Source organism: Zootoca vivipara, chromosome 7 (assembly GCF_963506605.1).
Source record: "Zootoca vivipara chromosome 7, rZooViv1.1, whole genome shotgun sequence".
In the NCBI taxonomy this organism is placed as follows: Eukaryota; Metazoa; Chordata; class Lepidosauria; order Squamata; family Lacertidae; genus Zootoca; species Zootoca vivipara.
The window spans coordinates 81,635,268-81,652,029 of record NC_083282.1 but is presented as its reverse complement, the minus strand read 5'-3'; the positions used below and the strand labels follow the sequence as shown (position 1 = coordinate 81,652,029).

Genomic DNA, 16,762 nt, shown 5'->3' with positions numbered 1-16,762 from the left:
TTAAGTTAAATGAAGATGACCTTCAACCTGAGAAGCACACATTAATCTGATGTCTGCCCTGGTCCCCAAAGGTCAGTCTCATAATCCTGTCATGGTAGCTTTTCAAAAGACATGGACAGAGGACACTCACATCTGTCCACAGCTGCCTGCTTGAGAGGCACAATGCCCATCATACAGAACTGAGCATTATGGGAAATCTAGTCTGGTACTGTACAATGCTGTATCACATTTGTTAACAGAAAGTCCATCCCGTGGCAAGTTGCTCTTTTTTGACTTAGCAGCCTGATACCTGAACTGATAGACCACCACGGCTCTGATAAAATGTGGTCAAATTTGTCGTCAAACAAACACTTTTTTGATGCCACAGGCTGAAAAACTAAGAATACCAGAATCATTGGTCTTCACCCACCCAGTGCCGCCTATTCCTGTTGGGCCCATAGGTTTTAAAAACAATCTGGTGACCTCCACCTGGAAGAAAACAACCACTCAGCATCTCTTCAAAAACAAAACAAAATATTGCTGTGAATGTGACCCATGCATTCTTTGTGGGCAAATGCTACCACTTACTGGAGGTCACCAATGGACCAGAAGGCTGTGGCCCTCTTTGGCTGGGCAGTCCCGCTGCTCCTGACAGTTTGCAGCAAGCTAGCTCATTTCACGGTCTTTCAAATTTGGCGTGGTAAACGCTTGGTTTTAGGGAGTCACGCCTCATGCAAAATGGCAGGCCCTACTGTCCGTTTTTCCCCTTCGCTGCCAAGGTGCAGAGCTGCACTTCTGCTGGCCTGTCACGTTTCCCCCTGAAAATATGTCGTGGCATCTGACCACGATCACAGTTTCCCTCTGGACATTGAAGCGAGTTTCATTGTAATAAAAAACCAGCCCTGCAGTGTTGGCAGCTGCCCTCACAGGAGCCGCCCCACTCAAGTCTTTCAAAGTGGGGGCTTCTGCCCCAAAATATAGAGACTGGGGGTAGGAATAGACCCAATTCTCAGTCTTAGTCTGAGTCCGTCACACTGTAATGAGGCGGCGAATACGAGATTTTTGCCCTCGCCACCGTCGGGGCTGCGCGGTGAGGGGATGCGCCACATGCGCAAGGGAAAAGAGCAAAGAGCCCTGTGCGACGGGTTTAAGCAACCAGCGTATCGCGCGCCTACTAAAAGAGAGCTCGCGAGCTACGCTGAGAGCGTATCCTGCTTAGCCCTCTCTCTCTCGCTCGCTCACGGTTCACAACAACAGACACCGGCAGGAAAAGAGCAGCCTTCCAAAACCCCGCCCCGCTCAGTGCCCTTCCTTTGCGCATGGGCAAATTGATCGCAAGCCGCGAGGAAAGCGCTCTCCTTCAAAGGCGACAGTTAGAAGCCCGCGAATGGGCGGAGCGGTAGTCACGTCGACAACTGGGTGAGCTCCGCCAATAGGAGCGCGGCGGCGGTTTAAAGAGCGTTGCGGAGGAGGTGGGCTAAGGTTTGAATTCAAATAGCTCCGGAGGCTGTTGGACCTCGGAGTGCGCAGGAATCGTGAGGTAATCGGCCTGCCTGCGTCGGAGTCTGGTTTCGGGGTGTCGCTAAGGAAAGTGGTAACGACCTTGAGCTGTGGCACGCGTGAGTAAAGGGGGAAGGCGCATCCCAGAGAGCCGTAGCGCTTTTGTTAAAAATTGTGAGCTCATAAATGGCTTGAATGGCTCTGGGGTGGGATAGGTGCCCAGCACCAAGGAAACTTCTAGAAAGCCCTGTTTCTTCTGCATAGAATACATTGAAAGCATATCTTTTTCCCTTCCCCAAGATTCCTGGGAACTGGTTTGTTAAGGGCGCTGGGAATTGTAGCTATGCGAGATGTAAAATGCAGCTCCCAGGTTTTTTGGGGGGTGGGGGTGCAAGATACTTAAAAACCAGAGTTTGAAGCAGTGATGTTTTTCCCTAGAAAAAGTGCCGATATTGCATACCCATGAGTTCCCCCTGAAAAAAACCACACTGGTTTGGAGGTACCCCAAGGATCAACTGTAATCTTCCATTTTTGTTTGTTATGTTTTATGAGCTTGAGTTTCATCAGAACAAAGAAACAAGGTTCTGTGGCATGGGTTGTAGGCAGTTTTGAAGAGTTGTTAGAGCAGGCATTCCCAAACTGCAGACCTCCAGATATTTTGGCCTACAACTCCCATGATCCCTAGCTAAAAGGACCAGTGGTTTTACACATGTTGAATAACTGAATTTCATTTTCTCCAGGCAATAATGGACACAGCTTGTATAGAGAATATGAATGCTCATCCGGCTCATAATGGCAAGGTAAAGTGATATTCAGATACTGAGCATTGTAAATCTTGGCTTTGATAATCAGAGCTACAGTTCTTGCTGTATGTGACCAATACTGATGATGACATTATACATATAGTGCTGGAGTGAATAATTAACACATGGAGTAATGTTCCCCATCTATTTAAGGCCAAGTCTAGATGAATGCTTGCATAAATGCAGTTTACTGTTATGTCCAAACTTGGGATATGGCTATGCAGCTGCAAATAAAATGTTTTAAATGTGTTGTAAAGTGCAATATACAAATGTGACACTAGATGGCAAGAGTGAGCTATGCCAAATTCAATGTCTTTTTCAAAACTTTTTTTTAAAAAGCATTTTCACAGCATTTTTATGTGTTTAGATTCCACCTTGGGAAGCTATGGTTTTTTCTCATTGATCAGTTCAGACAAACTAGGATGTGAGATCTCTTAGCCTGCTATGATTATATTTCCTGTTTTTTTTTTTAAATCAGGCAGCTATTGTGGATGGTGCAAGACGAGTTCCTGTGACCCAGAACCGGACACCTGGAATTGAAGTCCAACAGCAGCGTATTCTGACTGCTTTCAATGTTGCTCAGCGGGTGCCTATTCAGCCTCAGGCACAGAAACCTGTTGCCAGTGCAAAACGTCCCAAACAGTTAACTCCGCATCATCCAACACTTCTTGTTCAACCAACATCTAGGAGTCTAGGTCCAAGTAAAGCCACTGACACGTCTCAGCAGCCCTCTGTGTCTGGTAAATAGTGCTGTTCAAATGTGCCCACCTCTATAACAAATGTGCTGGTTGCTATTCTGTATAAAGTTCATAGTAAATGGTTATAAAGTCAAGAAGTTGTTTGGTGGCTTAGGGCCTTATAAATTCATAAGAGAAACCAAATTACTGCAAAAAAACCACTTTGCATAATGATCCGAGTAGCAACTTAGGCTTGGATGCTAACAAGGTATCCGAACAAAAGGATTTTTTCTGTTCATGGATGACGCTGAGATTCTGATTAATGTTGGTTACCTGCCTTTCACCTTAAGGTCCCAAGGTGGGTTACATTTAAAGATAATATAATGCAATAAAACAGTCTCGCCCCAAAATGATGTGCCATACATACATACATACATACATACATAATAAACCAGATGGTATTTCAACTGTCAAAGGTCAAAAAGGGGTATGCCTTCCAGTGTGCACCTAAAGCTGTAAAGAGATACTGCCTGATGCACCTCTATAGACCATCAGCTCCCTGCATTTCCAAAGGCAATGGCACCATATAAGATGAGCTTTGTTTGCAACTTGTCATGTCCTAATTGGCACATAGATGCTCTTGAAGGTATTTGGGACCCCAATCATGTAAAGCATTAATATCAAGGCAAGTACCTTAAATTAAGCTTAGAAATTTAGGTCTCTTTGATAGGAAACAAGAATTCAATTGTAATATGTGCAGGCAACTCCTGTTTGGTGTACATGCAGGCCGTTTTCAAATCTGGAAGAGGGAGTGATGGGGGGTGGGGTAGGCTTATGTGCCCTCTGCCGACATGCACTATGACCTGGAACATAGCCCCTGTCCAAAACGAGGGTTGCCTGTATTACATTTTGCACTGGGGCCCTATTCTCAGTTCCTAGAATGCCCAGCTGGCAGCTAATATGTGGATGTCTCATAAAAAACAACCATTTCACTTGTATAATTGATCCAGGGAAGGCCAATTCATGGCATGATCCTTAACATTCCAGAGCAGATTTTCAAGGGACTCAAGTGGCTCCAGAGAAACGAGAAATTGTTGAATGTCTCCTTGTGGTCATTAGCTGGAGTGTAATATGAATAGGAACCTGATCTTGGGACAGGGCAGTCTTTAGCATATGCACCACCGGGGTGCAAAGATTCGCCCAGTGCCCCCAAATTTAGTTTAACCCCCAAACTGACCCGTCCCTTAGGGGAAAGAAGGGAGAGAGATGCTTGCATCGCAGCCACAGGAGGTGCCTCCAGATGCCTCCTGCCTTCCATGCCTCGGCTCTGTCTCTGGTGAAACCCTTCTTCCTCCGTCCCAGAAGAACCACTATATTTAACGTGCTGCAAATAAACTAACTTCTCTCACACACACCCCACCTTAAATCCCAGGAGGCTGAACGGCGTTGCCTCGCCACCCACCTTTGCTGCCAGCACCCTTATCTTAGGCAGCTTCAGTGGCAAGCACCTTGCGCCCCTCAGAATTTGGCGCCCGGGTGCCTGGCACCCCTAGGTAAGGCCCTGTCTTGGGGTACTTTCCAGTAGAAGCTTAGGCTCCAATTCATTGAGATGGTGGCATGGAGTGTTACTTAGTCAATGGCGTAAATGACCTAGATATACTGCAGAAAGCATCTGCAGTCATTTGTTTTGCAGGTGGGAGGACTTGGAAACAGATTGGAAGGAGCTTTTGTGTGAGCTTCACCAGCTTCCGGGGTGGGTACATATGTTGCAAGTAAGCAGAGGATTGCTACCCAAGCTGCTTATATTCAGAATATTGATCTGTCTGCATGGTTTTCAGGTGAAGATAAATAGATTTTTATTTTGTGTGCTGGATATAAAGCACGAAGTTCACCTTCTGAGAGGGACATTTTAAAACACAAATTGCTAGAGAGCAGTGTCGCTTCATAAAGTCTGAGCTTATTAAGAGTATTGAATTTTTCTACATGCAGGAAAGAAAACTGAACCAGGTGTATCAAATCAGAAGAAAGAGGCAAAAGGGGTATCAAATCCAAAAAGTGAGACCAAAAAGTAAGTTATATACTTCATATGTTGTTGTTTTTTGTAGGAAGATGAAATACAAATGTATTGTTCTGCAGCTTTTGGCAAATCTCTTATAATCACATAGTAAAAGATTAAAAAATATTACTCTAAATTGGTTTCTAAGCTTGCTTCCTTTTCCCAGTCTTACTGATGGTCTCTCAGATAATTATTATGGGATGTGTTGATCAAATGTACAACATTTTGGTAATATATCCTTAAAGAAGAATTACCGTATTTTAGCTCCATAACAGTTTTTTCCTCCTCAAGAGTAAGGAGAAATCTCTGTGTGTGTTATGGAGCGAAGGCACTAGCCAGAGCCGCTTACAGGCTGTGCGCGGCAAAGCGGAAGACCCGCACAGCCTATAAGCGGCTTTTGCTCTCCTGGCTGTAAAGCAAACAACAACAACAACCACAAAACAACAGCAGCCAGGAAGACATGGAGGGAGAAACATCCCTCAGCCAGCCCCGCGCAGGCACGTCGCCCGGAGGGAGGTAGACTCTCTCTCCCCCCTCCTGCTCCGGAGGCGAGGAAGGCACGAGGGGGAAATGTCCCTCAGCCAGCCCCACACGCGCACGTTGCCCAGAAGCAGCTCTCTCACCCTCCCTCCGCTCGGGCAGCCCTGGTGCCTTATTGCCAGCTGCACAGCAGCAGCAACAACAAATGTCCCTCAGCCAGCCCTGGAGGGAGGCAGACTCTCTCCCTCTCCCTTTCTCTCTCTCTCTCCCCCCCCCTCTGCTCGGGTTGGAAAAAGGGCAGGCAGTGGCAGAAGAGCACGTGGGGGGAGAGAGGAGTGTTTGCAAAGCGGGCTACCCGGGAGAGGGAATGCGGCCGGCTCGGCATCCTCCCTTCTTCTTTTCCCCCACACTCTCGCCTTTTCTTTCCTCCGCTCTCCCCCAGCTGCCCATCCCACCCCCCTTTTGCACATGCACACCCTGGCCAAGCAGGCTACAGTTGCACGACTTTTAACCCAGGTTGTGCTCAGCTAGAATTACAGGAGGCAAACCCCTGAAAGCCAGCTTGCTCTTGCTTGGCAGCGGCAGCAACCTCAGAAACACCCACCCTCGAATGCCAGTTAGGAAATGGCACACATAGAGAAGAGGAAGGAGATGAATCGAGGGCTCTCTCTCACTTCTGCTCACCCCTTTCCCTGTAGCCTCTACGCAGCCGAAATAATAACAACAATAAAGAGTATAGGCAGAATGCAGAATAATCATCGAAGACGGAGGCATGATTAATCCACACTTCAGTTGAGAAAATGAGAAAAGTCCTGTCCTGTCTCAGAAACCTTGGAATTCTGAAACAACATTAACCAATATGCTAATTCGAACTAGCAGGAATTCCAGACTAAGTAAAGAAGGGGAAATGTATGCTGACTAACCCTGCATTTTTGCAAAACACAGGGGGGAATCAGAGGGATGAGCCGGGGGGGGGGCAGGATCTGTCATGGATTGGCACAGGGTGGGGGGGAGTCACAGGGATGTGCCTGCGTAAACAGAACACACGTAAAATAGGGGGACTCTGAAGGTGAGGGGAGTCTGAAGGGGAACTCTTGAGTCTCCATTTAACAGACTGAGCCACAGCAACGCGTGGCAGGGCCAGCTACTTACATATAATAAGGAAGCATTAAGTACTGCACATTATGCCCTGAAGGACAGAAAATAAACCTACCTACTCTGAATAATCATAAAATTGTGGGGTTGGAAGGGATCCTGAGAGTCATCTAGTCTAACCCCATGCAATGCAGTAATATGCAGCTGTCCCATATGGGTATCTAACCTGAAATCTTGATGTTGTCAGCACCACACTCAGAACCTGGTAAGATTTGAGGAACTTGGTCATGGAGCCTAGCTTGATGAAAATGTCAGCTGGGTATAGTGTCACAGATAAAGCCACACTGATGTGAATGAAGTTGTTGGTTTTTTTAAAAAAGTGACTTGAGTTGGGGATACATGGGCAAAGACTCATACAACTTTGAATGCTGTAAAAAGTGGGTAGATAAACACTAGAGCTACGATGGGGCTTTAAGTGTACAGTAATTCATAGTAGTAATACCTAATTTATAATTTATATGATTTCTTACCTGTCCAGTACGTAGGGCAGGTTACAACAATTTAAAAATACAATATTGAAATTAGTTTAAAACAAATTAGAAGAATGGGGTGGGTCCAAACAATATTTACAGTGGTACCTCGGGTTACAAACTTAACTCCTTCTGGAGGTCCATTCTTAACCTGAGGTGAGCTTTCGTTAATGGGGCCTTCCGCTCCTGCCACGCCACCGGCACATGATTTCCATTCTCGTCCTGGGGCAAGGTTTGCAACCCGGAGTAACTACTTTGGGTTAGCGGAGTTTGTAACCCAAAGCGTTTGTAACCAGAGATCGCAAATGCTGGGGTAAAGAGGTGTGTTCCAACAAGAGCTGCATAAGAAAGCTGCCAGATGCACCTTTGTGGGGAGGGAGTTCCACAGCTTAAGGGCTGTGACAGAATGCCTTTTTCCAGGCAGCTACCCATGTACTTTTGAGGATGATGAAGCTACCAAGAGGGCTCTTTCTGCCAGTCTTAAGACCTGGGAGAATCTGTAAGGAGAGAAGTGATCTTTCACATATTTGGGGCCTAACTAGTTTAGAGTTTTAAGTACTATTGTGAATACCTTGAATTGAGCCTGGAACCAACAAGCAAAATGAATGCTGTTGTTTTAAAACATGGGTTATAAGAGCCAAATGGAATTGCAACCAGTCGTCTGACTGTTTCTGAGTCTTCTTCAATAGTGTATTGTGTGAAGTAAACTGTATGAAGTTACTTGTGGAATTCATTTCCAGAATTGGTAGTTTAGAAATACTCAAGTAAATAAATTATCACCCTATGTTGGAAAGGAATGTTGGACTAGAGAAGCCCTTGGTCTGACTTAGTAAAGCTTAGATTGTGGTATACCAGTAATCTGAATATGAGGAAGGTGGGCTTTGTCAATATACTTCCTCAAACAAAGTGCTTGCACAATACAGGGGTAAGCAAAAATACTGGAAACAAAAAAAAACTTTTGCATGTTATGCTACTGAATGCCTTCTAATTACCAGCAAGTTTACTATTTGGGGACAGGACCATATGCATGAAAGTAACTTCTCACTTCAGAGAGGCAGCTGTATTACCTTGCAGCAACCTAAATAATAGCTTTGTTTTATAGAAAACAGTGGTCTCTTGATGACTTTGAAATTGGTCGTCCTCTGGGAAAAGGAAAATTTGGAAATGTATATCTGGCTCGTGAAAAGGAGAGCAAATTCATCTTGGCTCTGAAGGTCTTATTTAAAACACAGCTGGAAAAAGCAGGTGTTGAACATCAACTGCGGCGAGAAGTAGAAATACAGTCTCATCTTCGGTAAGATTGATTTTAAATGGCCATTTTGAATGGGTTTATATGTTTGCTATCTTTAGCAGATTTTTATTTTTAGAGGCTTTCCACATTTGTTTGTGTTGTGTGTGCGCGCACACAGAGATATACACACAAAATGCTATATTATAAAAATCAATCCATCTTACAAGAATATATACCCTGTTTCTCATATTTTAAGACATACCCATAAAATAAGCCATAGCAGGATTTTTAAGCATTCAAGGAATATAAGCCATACCCCGAAAATAAGACATAGTGATAGGCACAGCAGCAATACCGGCCATGGCAGGAGGAGGAGGAAAAATATAAGACATCCCCTGAAAATAAGCCATAGTGTGTTTTTTTGAGGAAAAAATAAATATAAGACATGTCTTATAATATGAGAAACACGGTAATAAAAGCAAGTAGAAATTTAGAGGCAATCAACTATTATGGAAAGACGTTTTCTTAATTGCATGCATATGCCTGGCAGCACAGAAAAGTTTTAAGCAGATGTTAAAAAGTTGAAACAGGTGCCTGCTGAATCTCTGTTGGCAGAATTTGCCATAGGACTAGGCTGATGACGCTAAAGGGTCTATTTCATGCTGATGTCAAATGAACTTTATCCTACTCGGGGAATAACCAATGACACTCCTGTCGTTGCTTCCAGTGATCAAGCTCGGATTTAGGCAGCCCCTAAGGTATCCTGAATATAAGTTCTTCAGGTTTGTGTAAATAAAAGGATATTGAGCCTGGCTCAGTAGATAGGCACCCAGTGTAGATGTTTTATAAAATGGTGTCACATTTTATTTGCAGTGTGCCCCCATTATCAATCTGGCTGCCACATTCTATGTGGTGGCCCCACATAGAGTACACTGCAGTAATCCAGCATCAAAGTTACTAACACTTGGGTCACACTGGTCATACTATCCTCATCCAAGAATGGCCATAGCTGGCAAACCAGACAAAGCTGGTAAAGCACACTCCTAGCCACAGTTGCTCTAACTAACTTGGTGGTGGTTACAGAATTTATCAAATGATACTTTTATTTATTTTGTAAATTGTAGGCAGATTTAGGGAGGCATGGAGAATTATGTGCACTTCATTTATAAATGAAGCCATCATTATTAAATATGCATATACTTACTTGTAGGCATCCAAATATTCTCCGACTTTATGGCTACTTCCATGATGCAACAAGAGTCTACCTAATCCTGGAATATGCACCACGTGGAGAAGTGTACAAAGAACTCCAAAGGCTTACTAAATTTGATGAGGAGCGGACTGCTAATGTATGTTGACCTTGTGAGGATATTTTTTTCAGAACTGTGTACATTTGAAGCCAAAACTGCACTTTTAGGACCAAACTCTTCCTTAGAGAAGGGCATGATAGAGTAGATTCTTCTTTCACTGACTTGAGCCAGGGTTATACTAAACAGCTTTGTTTTGCTGGTCTAAAAGTGGGAAACAATATCAGTATAAATGGTAGAGTAAGGTATGTTTCCTCAGTTTTGTGGAGTTGAGAAGTTCATAGCTTTTCCAGTAAAAAAGGTAAAGGTAAAGGACCCAAGACAGTTAAGTCCAGTCGCAGATGACTTAGGTTGCGGCACTCATCTCACTTTACAGGCTGAGGGAGCTGGCGTTTGTCTGCAGACAGTTTTTCTGGGTCATGTGGCCAGCATGACTAAGCCGCTTCTAGCGCAACGGAACCCCAAAACCAGAGCAGCACACAGAAACGCCATTTACCTTCCCACCGGAGCGGTGCCTATTTATCTACTTGCACTTTTTGGCATGCTTTCGAACTGCTAGGTTGGCTTTTCCAGTAAAGAATATCCCAAAATAGGACGGGAGGAATTTCACTGGAACAATTAGGACATTTATATGTGTCAGTCTTTGGCAAGGCTACATGGCAGGTTGCATGATACAGGACAGTGCTTGGTGTGCATGCAGATGAAGCCTATGGAGTTGTTGGAGCAAGATTGGTTGGGGCAGGAGTGTCTATTATTGTATTGGCCTGAATATAAGCGTCACTTTTCCCCCAAATTCCGACTGAAAAGTTAGTGCGGCTTATATTCGCAACCTTATGGTATGCAGCCAGGAGTACGGGGCAAACAGCACCAGGAGCGCGGCAAAGCGGTGCCCACCCTGTGCGTAGTCCCCCGTCCTCTCTCCCAAGGCTGGTAAGAGAGAGAGGAACACAGCCCGCCTCCACCATCCCCTCCCCCCCCCATGCAGACAGGAGCTTGGCGTCCAATGTTTTGAGTTCTTCATACAGTACTTGGCTGTGGGAAAGAAAGTCTTGAATTAGGTGTGTCTAAAGGTTTTTGTCCCATATTAAGGACTTGTTTGCATCAATGATGCAGCATGTTATTGATACACTGAGAACCATTTTCTACCATTTTACCCATGCATTTTAGGCATTTGCATAGCTTGAACAATGCTTAGATTGAACTCCTTATATTTGTAATCTTCATTTGTTCTACAGTATATCACTGAACTGGCAGATGCGTTATCATATTGCCACTCGAAAAAAGTAATTCATAGAGACATAAAGCCTGAAAACCTGCTGCTGGGATCAAATGGAGAGCTAAAGATCGCTGACTTTGGATGGTCTGTGCATGCTCCATCCTCTAGGTAAGGGAATGATAGAATTGTAGAGTTGGAAGGGACCAGAGGATGATCTAGACCTACCCACTACAATGCAGGAAACTTTCGGCCAATGTGGGACTCAGATCCACAATCCTGAGATTAATTACAAGGGTATCAAGCAAGTGTTGTAGTATATCCCTAGAAGGGATGCTCTTGTTCAGGTTGACCATCAGTCATGCCATCTTCCAGTATACTGTATACTACTGCAACGAGCTGAAACAGGACATTTCAACCCCACCCACCCCGTTTACCTCAGATTACTTTTTTTCCGTGCAACTGACATTCAATATTGCATGGTTACTGAACATGCTCAAGTCTCATCATGTATTTTGCCCTCTTGGTGTGTTTAAAGGTTTGTTAATGTTTCTGCAAACTTCAGTGTTCCTAAAGCATCCCAATACATTCCTGTTTCTTAGTGGCCTCATTTTAGCTGTGATTCTGTCAGCACTCTCCACCGGAGTCTGCTATTTAGGAATTAAAAGTTTATCATATGTGGTGGACATGTGAAAAAATCAAAAGATTTTGGGAAATGATATATAATGAACTGAAAAAGATTTTTAAATATACTTTTCCCAAAAAACCCAGAAGCTTTTCTATTAGGACTTATAGGAGAAGAGATACTGAAAGGAGATCAAGTATTATTTATGTATGCGACAACTGCGGCTAGGACTTTGTTAGCCCAAAAAAGGAAAACCCAGGAGTTACCCGACGATTGAAGAGTGGCAGACGAAAATGATGGACTATGCAAAATTAGCAAGACTGACTAGCAGGATCCAAAACCAGGGAGAGTCAAAGTTCCAAAAGGATTGGAGTAAATTTGTGGACTATATGGAGAAGAACTGTAGAAGTTTAAAGACACTTGCAGGACTGAAATAAATCCTACGAATTGACTTTAGGTAGAAGGAATAAAGAATCTGTGAGACAGGAATGGACAAGAATACCGATTGGGGGGGGGGGGATGGAGGGAAGTCAAAGCTCAGCAGAGCAAAGAAAATTGTAATAATTGATAAGATACTTAGAAGATTTTTTTTGTGTTTATTATGTGTTGTGTTTGTGATTGTTTTGTTTTTGTTTAAATGTGTTTAATTGGAAAATTCAATAAATTGTCTTTTTTTTAAAAAAGTCACAAAGGTAAGAGGTTGTGATTTTGAGCAATTAGCTATTGGATGGAATCCCATCTGTGTTAATACTAAGCTTTATTCATGGACAAAGTGCTTTAGAAAGTGTTAAATCATGAATGCAGATCTAGATGAGTGCATGGGGAAATATCTTAATAGTTGTGTGTGCCAACCTTCAGTTGCTAGTCTGTGCATCATTTTTGTTTTCTAGGAGGTCGACTTTGTGTGGTACCCTTGACTACTTACCACCTGAAATGATTGAAGGGAAAACACATGATGAAAAAGTTGATCTATGGAGTCTTGGTGTCTTGTGTTACGAATTCCTAGTAGGAAAGCCTCCTTTTGAGGCAGACACATACCAGGAAACATACAGAGCCATTTCAAAGGTAAGTTGAATTATAACGCTGCTTGATTTAGAATCTGAGCGTTTCATGGTATAGGAATTAACTCTCAACTAGCTGTTATGGAACTTGTACTTTCCAAGTTTGGGGCCTAATATTGACTTTAGTTCAGGAGTTTTCAATTAAAGAACTAGAATTTCTGCTTTTTAAATGTGTTGTCTTAGTATCTTTTTGTATTCTGGTAAATCCAGGTTGTCCTCCCCAACAGGTTCAGTTGCAAGCTTTGAGGTGCAATCCTATGGCACACTTACCTGCTCAATTTGCATTTCCCACTTGTAGTCCACCGTGGAAAAGCAGCCTAGGACAGACAGGCTTGAACAATTTCTCTGAGCTAGTTCAAAAATTGAAGTATGGGAGAACTCTAGTTAAATAGAACCCACAGTGACGCAGAAAGGGACTGCTAAGCAAAAAGGCTAAAGAAAAACCATGATTACTAATGTATAGTGAAGGGGGGGGAGTCTAATGGTTATACTTAATAATTCATGCACCTTGAATGCATGCTTTCATAGCAACATGTCTAATGATGACTATTTCTTTGGTTTAAAGGTAGAGTACAAATTTCCTCCATTTGTAGCAGAGGGTGCTCAGAATCTGATTTCAAAGCTGCTGAAGCATAATCCATTCCACAGGCTGCCACTGGAGGAGGTGCTCAAACATCCATGGATTATTGCAAGCTCTACAAAAACTCCCAAGCATAGAATTTCTGAAACTACCACTGCTAAGAATATTCAGTCATAGCATGTAGTTCCCAGGAACAAAGTAGTTCCAATGTGGTAATCCAGCCCAATATAGGCTGGTTGGACTCAAAAGGCAGAGCTTATCACATTGTAAGCTCTGATCATGAACCTTACAAATCAGGTTATAAAGCAGTTTGTCAATATCTAACTTACTTGGAAGTCCTCTTTGCACATGTCACTCTGAGGCACAGTTGGTTGAGGATCGTCTCATGTTCATGGCTGGCATTTCACTTTTGGCCCCTTTTTGATAGCATCATGAAACTGAGCCATGGATTATTGTGCAATATGAAGCAGTTTATGAAGCAGCAAGTCCTCACAAGATAACATTTGAAACACATAAGCAATGAATGAAATATGTCTTTGAGTGTAACTGTATTCTTTAGTTGTTCTTTTCCTTAGGTGAGGCATTTAAAAGTTTTAAATAAAGATTTTTTTTAATAACAAGACTTATTTTTGCTACCAAAATGGTCGGTTTAGTGGTCATTCTAAGCACCCACACATTCTGATTGGTGTACCAAATTTGCCAATATTACAACTATGCCTACTGGCTAGCAAAGATCCATTATAAAATGCAATCTGACACTGATTCTGCATACCTTACTTGAAGTTGCCTTTGATACTTAAATCTGTTCTGGATTTTTTCACATCTGCCTATGCCAGGGTGGGGAACCTTTCTGGCCTAACAGGCCAGATCCTTATTGGTTCCCAGCCCCATGGAATGATCCACCTGTCAAACACCTGGCATTCTCCAATAGGAACTTGCTTGTAAGTCATTCCAGTTGTGTATCTACCTATCCCACATCTGACATCACACGAGGTGTGGGGCAGGTGGGCATTTGGGGAAACTTGCCTCATGCCAAATTGGGAATAGTATGGGGCCTGCAAGGTAGATTTTCCCCATTCCTGACTTAACAGTACCTTGAAGAATGTACTGCTTAAATGTCCAGGTGGAATAAATACACTAGTTGAACTAGTCTTAGAAATCAAGACAGAACTAGTGTTCTTGATTATTAAAACTATATTAGAGAGGGAAGAGAGACTTCTGTAAAGCTACAGGGTTAAGCATCTTTATTTAAGTGGTGTAAATAATAAAACTTAAACTTATTGTTGGATTATTTGTGTATGGCTTCAAAACTTAAATTTACAGTAGTACCTTGGTTAGACACTTCGGGTTACAAACTCCGCTAACCAGGAAGTGGTTGCTCCAGGTTAAGAACTTTGCTCCAGGATAAGAATGGAAATCGTGCGCCAGCGGCGCAGCAGCAACAACGGGAGGCCCCATTAGCAAAAGCACGTCTCAGGTTAAAACCATTTCAGGTTAAGAGTGGACCTCTGGAACGAACTAAGTTCTTAACCTGAGGCACCACTCTAATTGGAAGTGATTTGGATTAATTTCTGCAAGGAATTAAATTTGGGGATGAACTTGTTAACTGCTTTTTAGCCTAAATTTTAAAATATTAAAGAGGCAGAAATAAAGGCATTTGATTTTTTAAAATTGTCATTAGCAATAAGTTTCATATTTCACTGCGGCATTCCTACAATGCTGTGTGCAAGGATGTAAGGCTACTATAAAATATGAGTTGAAACATTTGTGGGTCCTGTGTCTGGTTTGTTTCATATGGGCCTGGAAAACAACAAATGATTATGGCAATTCTTGGTCGGTTTCTGTAGTGTTTGGGTCCACTAGAATGGCCTGCTAACAAATCTGACTTCTCAATTCTCAACTCCTGTAGATTAGCAGTATATCCAGGACACAAAAGCAGTTCCTCATGCAGCACAGAATTAATCACATGGATTTTGCTACCATAAAATGTAATGGCTGTTAAAAGGGTAACAAATTGATGGAGGATAAATTTACCATTGACTATTACTAGTAAAGGGGCCCCTGACCATCAGGTCCAGTCGTGTCCGACTGGGGTTGCGGCGCTCATCTCGCTCTATAGGCCGAGGGAGCCGGCATTTGTCAGCAGACAGCTTCCGGGTCATGTGGCCAGCATGACAAAGCTGCTTCTGGCGAACCAGAGCAGCGCATGGAAACGCCGTTTACCTTCCCGCCGGAGCGGTCCCTATTTATCTACTTGCACTTTGATGTGCTTTCGAACTGCTAGGTGGGCAGGAGCTGGGACCGAGCAACGGGAGCTCACCCCGTTGCAGGAATTCGAACCGCCAACCTTCTGATCAGCAAGCCCTAGACTCTGGTTTAACCCACAGCGCCAACTGGGTCCCGAGTAAAGGGGCCCCTGACCATCAGGTCCAGTCTATTACCATTGACTATTACTAGTGATGGCAATATAGAATCTTAGACTTTGTCAAGTGGGAGAACACCTGGGAAAGATAAATTAAGTACCCAATGCAAATACAAACAAACCGATCTCATCAAATACAATTATTGGTAACAGTCACCTCACCTGAAGAGTATACGAGTTCAGCATTCCTTCCAGTCCTTCCCTTTAAATAGGGTGATCCCCTGCCCCTTACCCTAGTCTTTTTCAGTTGACAGGCAACATTATGTGGCTACTGCCTAGGCCCAGTTTTACTGACCTACCGCTTCAGAATTTTAAAAAGTTTTTGTATTTCTGAAAACCCTGGAATTCCTCCAGGTGTGACGATACCTCATTACCTAGCAGCCCATTCTAGCCTACATTCATGTTGGCACTAAACACTAGAATTATAGTCCTCAGACATCTTAAATCAGGGGTCTCCAAGCTTTCCTTGCCTCGGGCCGGTGTCTTCAGCGATGATTGCGCGGAGGGCGGGGAGCATGCACCCATATGCGTGTGCAAACACTATTTCCGGTGCACATCCAGGTCAGAGGAGGCCTGTGTGCATGCAGAAGCTGTTTCCGATGCTCCTCCGACCTGGAAGTTGGTCCCCGCGCTGCTAAGAGCAGATGGTGGCGGGGGCCGGATAAACGAGTCCCTCAGGCCTTATCCGGCCCCTGGATTGGTAACCCCTGTCTTAAATTTTCCATCTTTGCATGTGTCCGTGCTCACGCATATGTGCATATATATACACATATTTGTGGATTAAAACCCACTTTGTTAGATGTATGCCATCTCCCATTTGCATTTATGTGTGAATGCATATGTGTTTATATGCATATGTATACATGCACCCACCAATGAAGATGTCATGCATTTAATGAGATGAGGTTTTAGTCCACTAAGCTTATACAGGTATCTGTATATGGAGAGGAACCAAAGTTCAACTGTATCAGTATGTGCTTTTCTTGCAAAAGGTTTCAAGATCAACCCCTGCCAACTCCAGTTAAAAGCAGCTAGAAAGTGAGGTAAAAAGACTGCTGTCTTAGAGGCACTGCTGGTCCAAACAGACAATACTGAGCAATGGTCTAAGTTTCTATAATAAGGCAGTTTCCTAGCTTCCTAGAAGTACCCATATTATTGTTATTAGAGCATTGCCCCTCTAGGCTGGCACAGGACTTGAAGAAA

General features: G+C 43.4%; 1 protein-coding gene across 2 annotated transcripts; it reads left to right on the top strand.

Moving 5' to 3' along the window:
* The first annotated feature begins 1,342 nt into the window (after positions 1 to 1,342).
* On the top strand, positions 1,343 to 14,886 carry AURKA (aurora kinase A). 2 transcript variants are annotated; one of them, XM_035123044.2, is made up of 9 exons: positions 1,343 to 1,519; positions 2,220 to 2,279; positions 2,761 to 3,022; positions 4,949 to 5,027; positions 8,223 to 8,414; positions 9,562 to 9,700; positions 10,894 to 11,042; positions 12,387 to 12,561; positions 13,123 to 14,886. In XM_035123044.2, the coding sequence occupies exons 2-9, from the start codon at positions 2,226 to 2,228 to the stop codon at positions 13,312 to 13,314; spliced, it is 1,242 nt and encodes a 413-aa protein (XP_034978935.2). In that variant the 5' UTR covers positions 1,343 to 1,519; positions 2,220 to 2,225; the 3' UTR covers positions 13,315 to 14,886. The 2 variants fall into 2 exon arrangements, with proteins under 2 accessions (XP_034978935.2, XP_034978934.2); XM_035123043.2 differs by having other exon boundaries at positions 1,343 to 1,598.
* Positions 14,887 to 16,762: the final 1,876 nt, after the last annotated feature.

Bases quoted from the DNA above. Each gene is read 5' to 3' on its own strand.
- AURKA (XM_035123044.2), top strand. From the start codon at position 2,226: ATGGACACAGCTTGTATAGAGAATATGAATGCTCATCCGGCTCATAAT. The intron at 5,028-8,222 runs GTAAGTTATATA...TTTGTTTTATAG, and splicing joins CCAAAAAGTGAGACCAAAAA to AAAACAGTGGTCTCTTGATG. The intron at 11,043-12,386 runs GTAAGGGAATGA...TTTGTTTTCTAG, and splicing joins GTGCATGCTCCATCCTCTAG to GAGGTCGACTTTGTGTGGTA.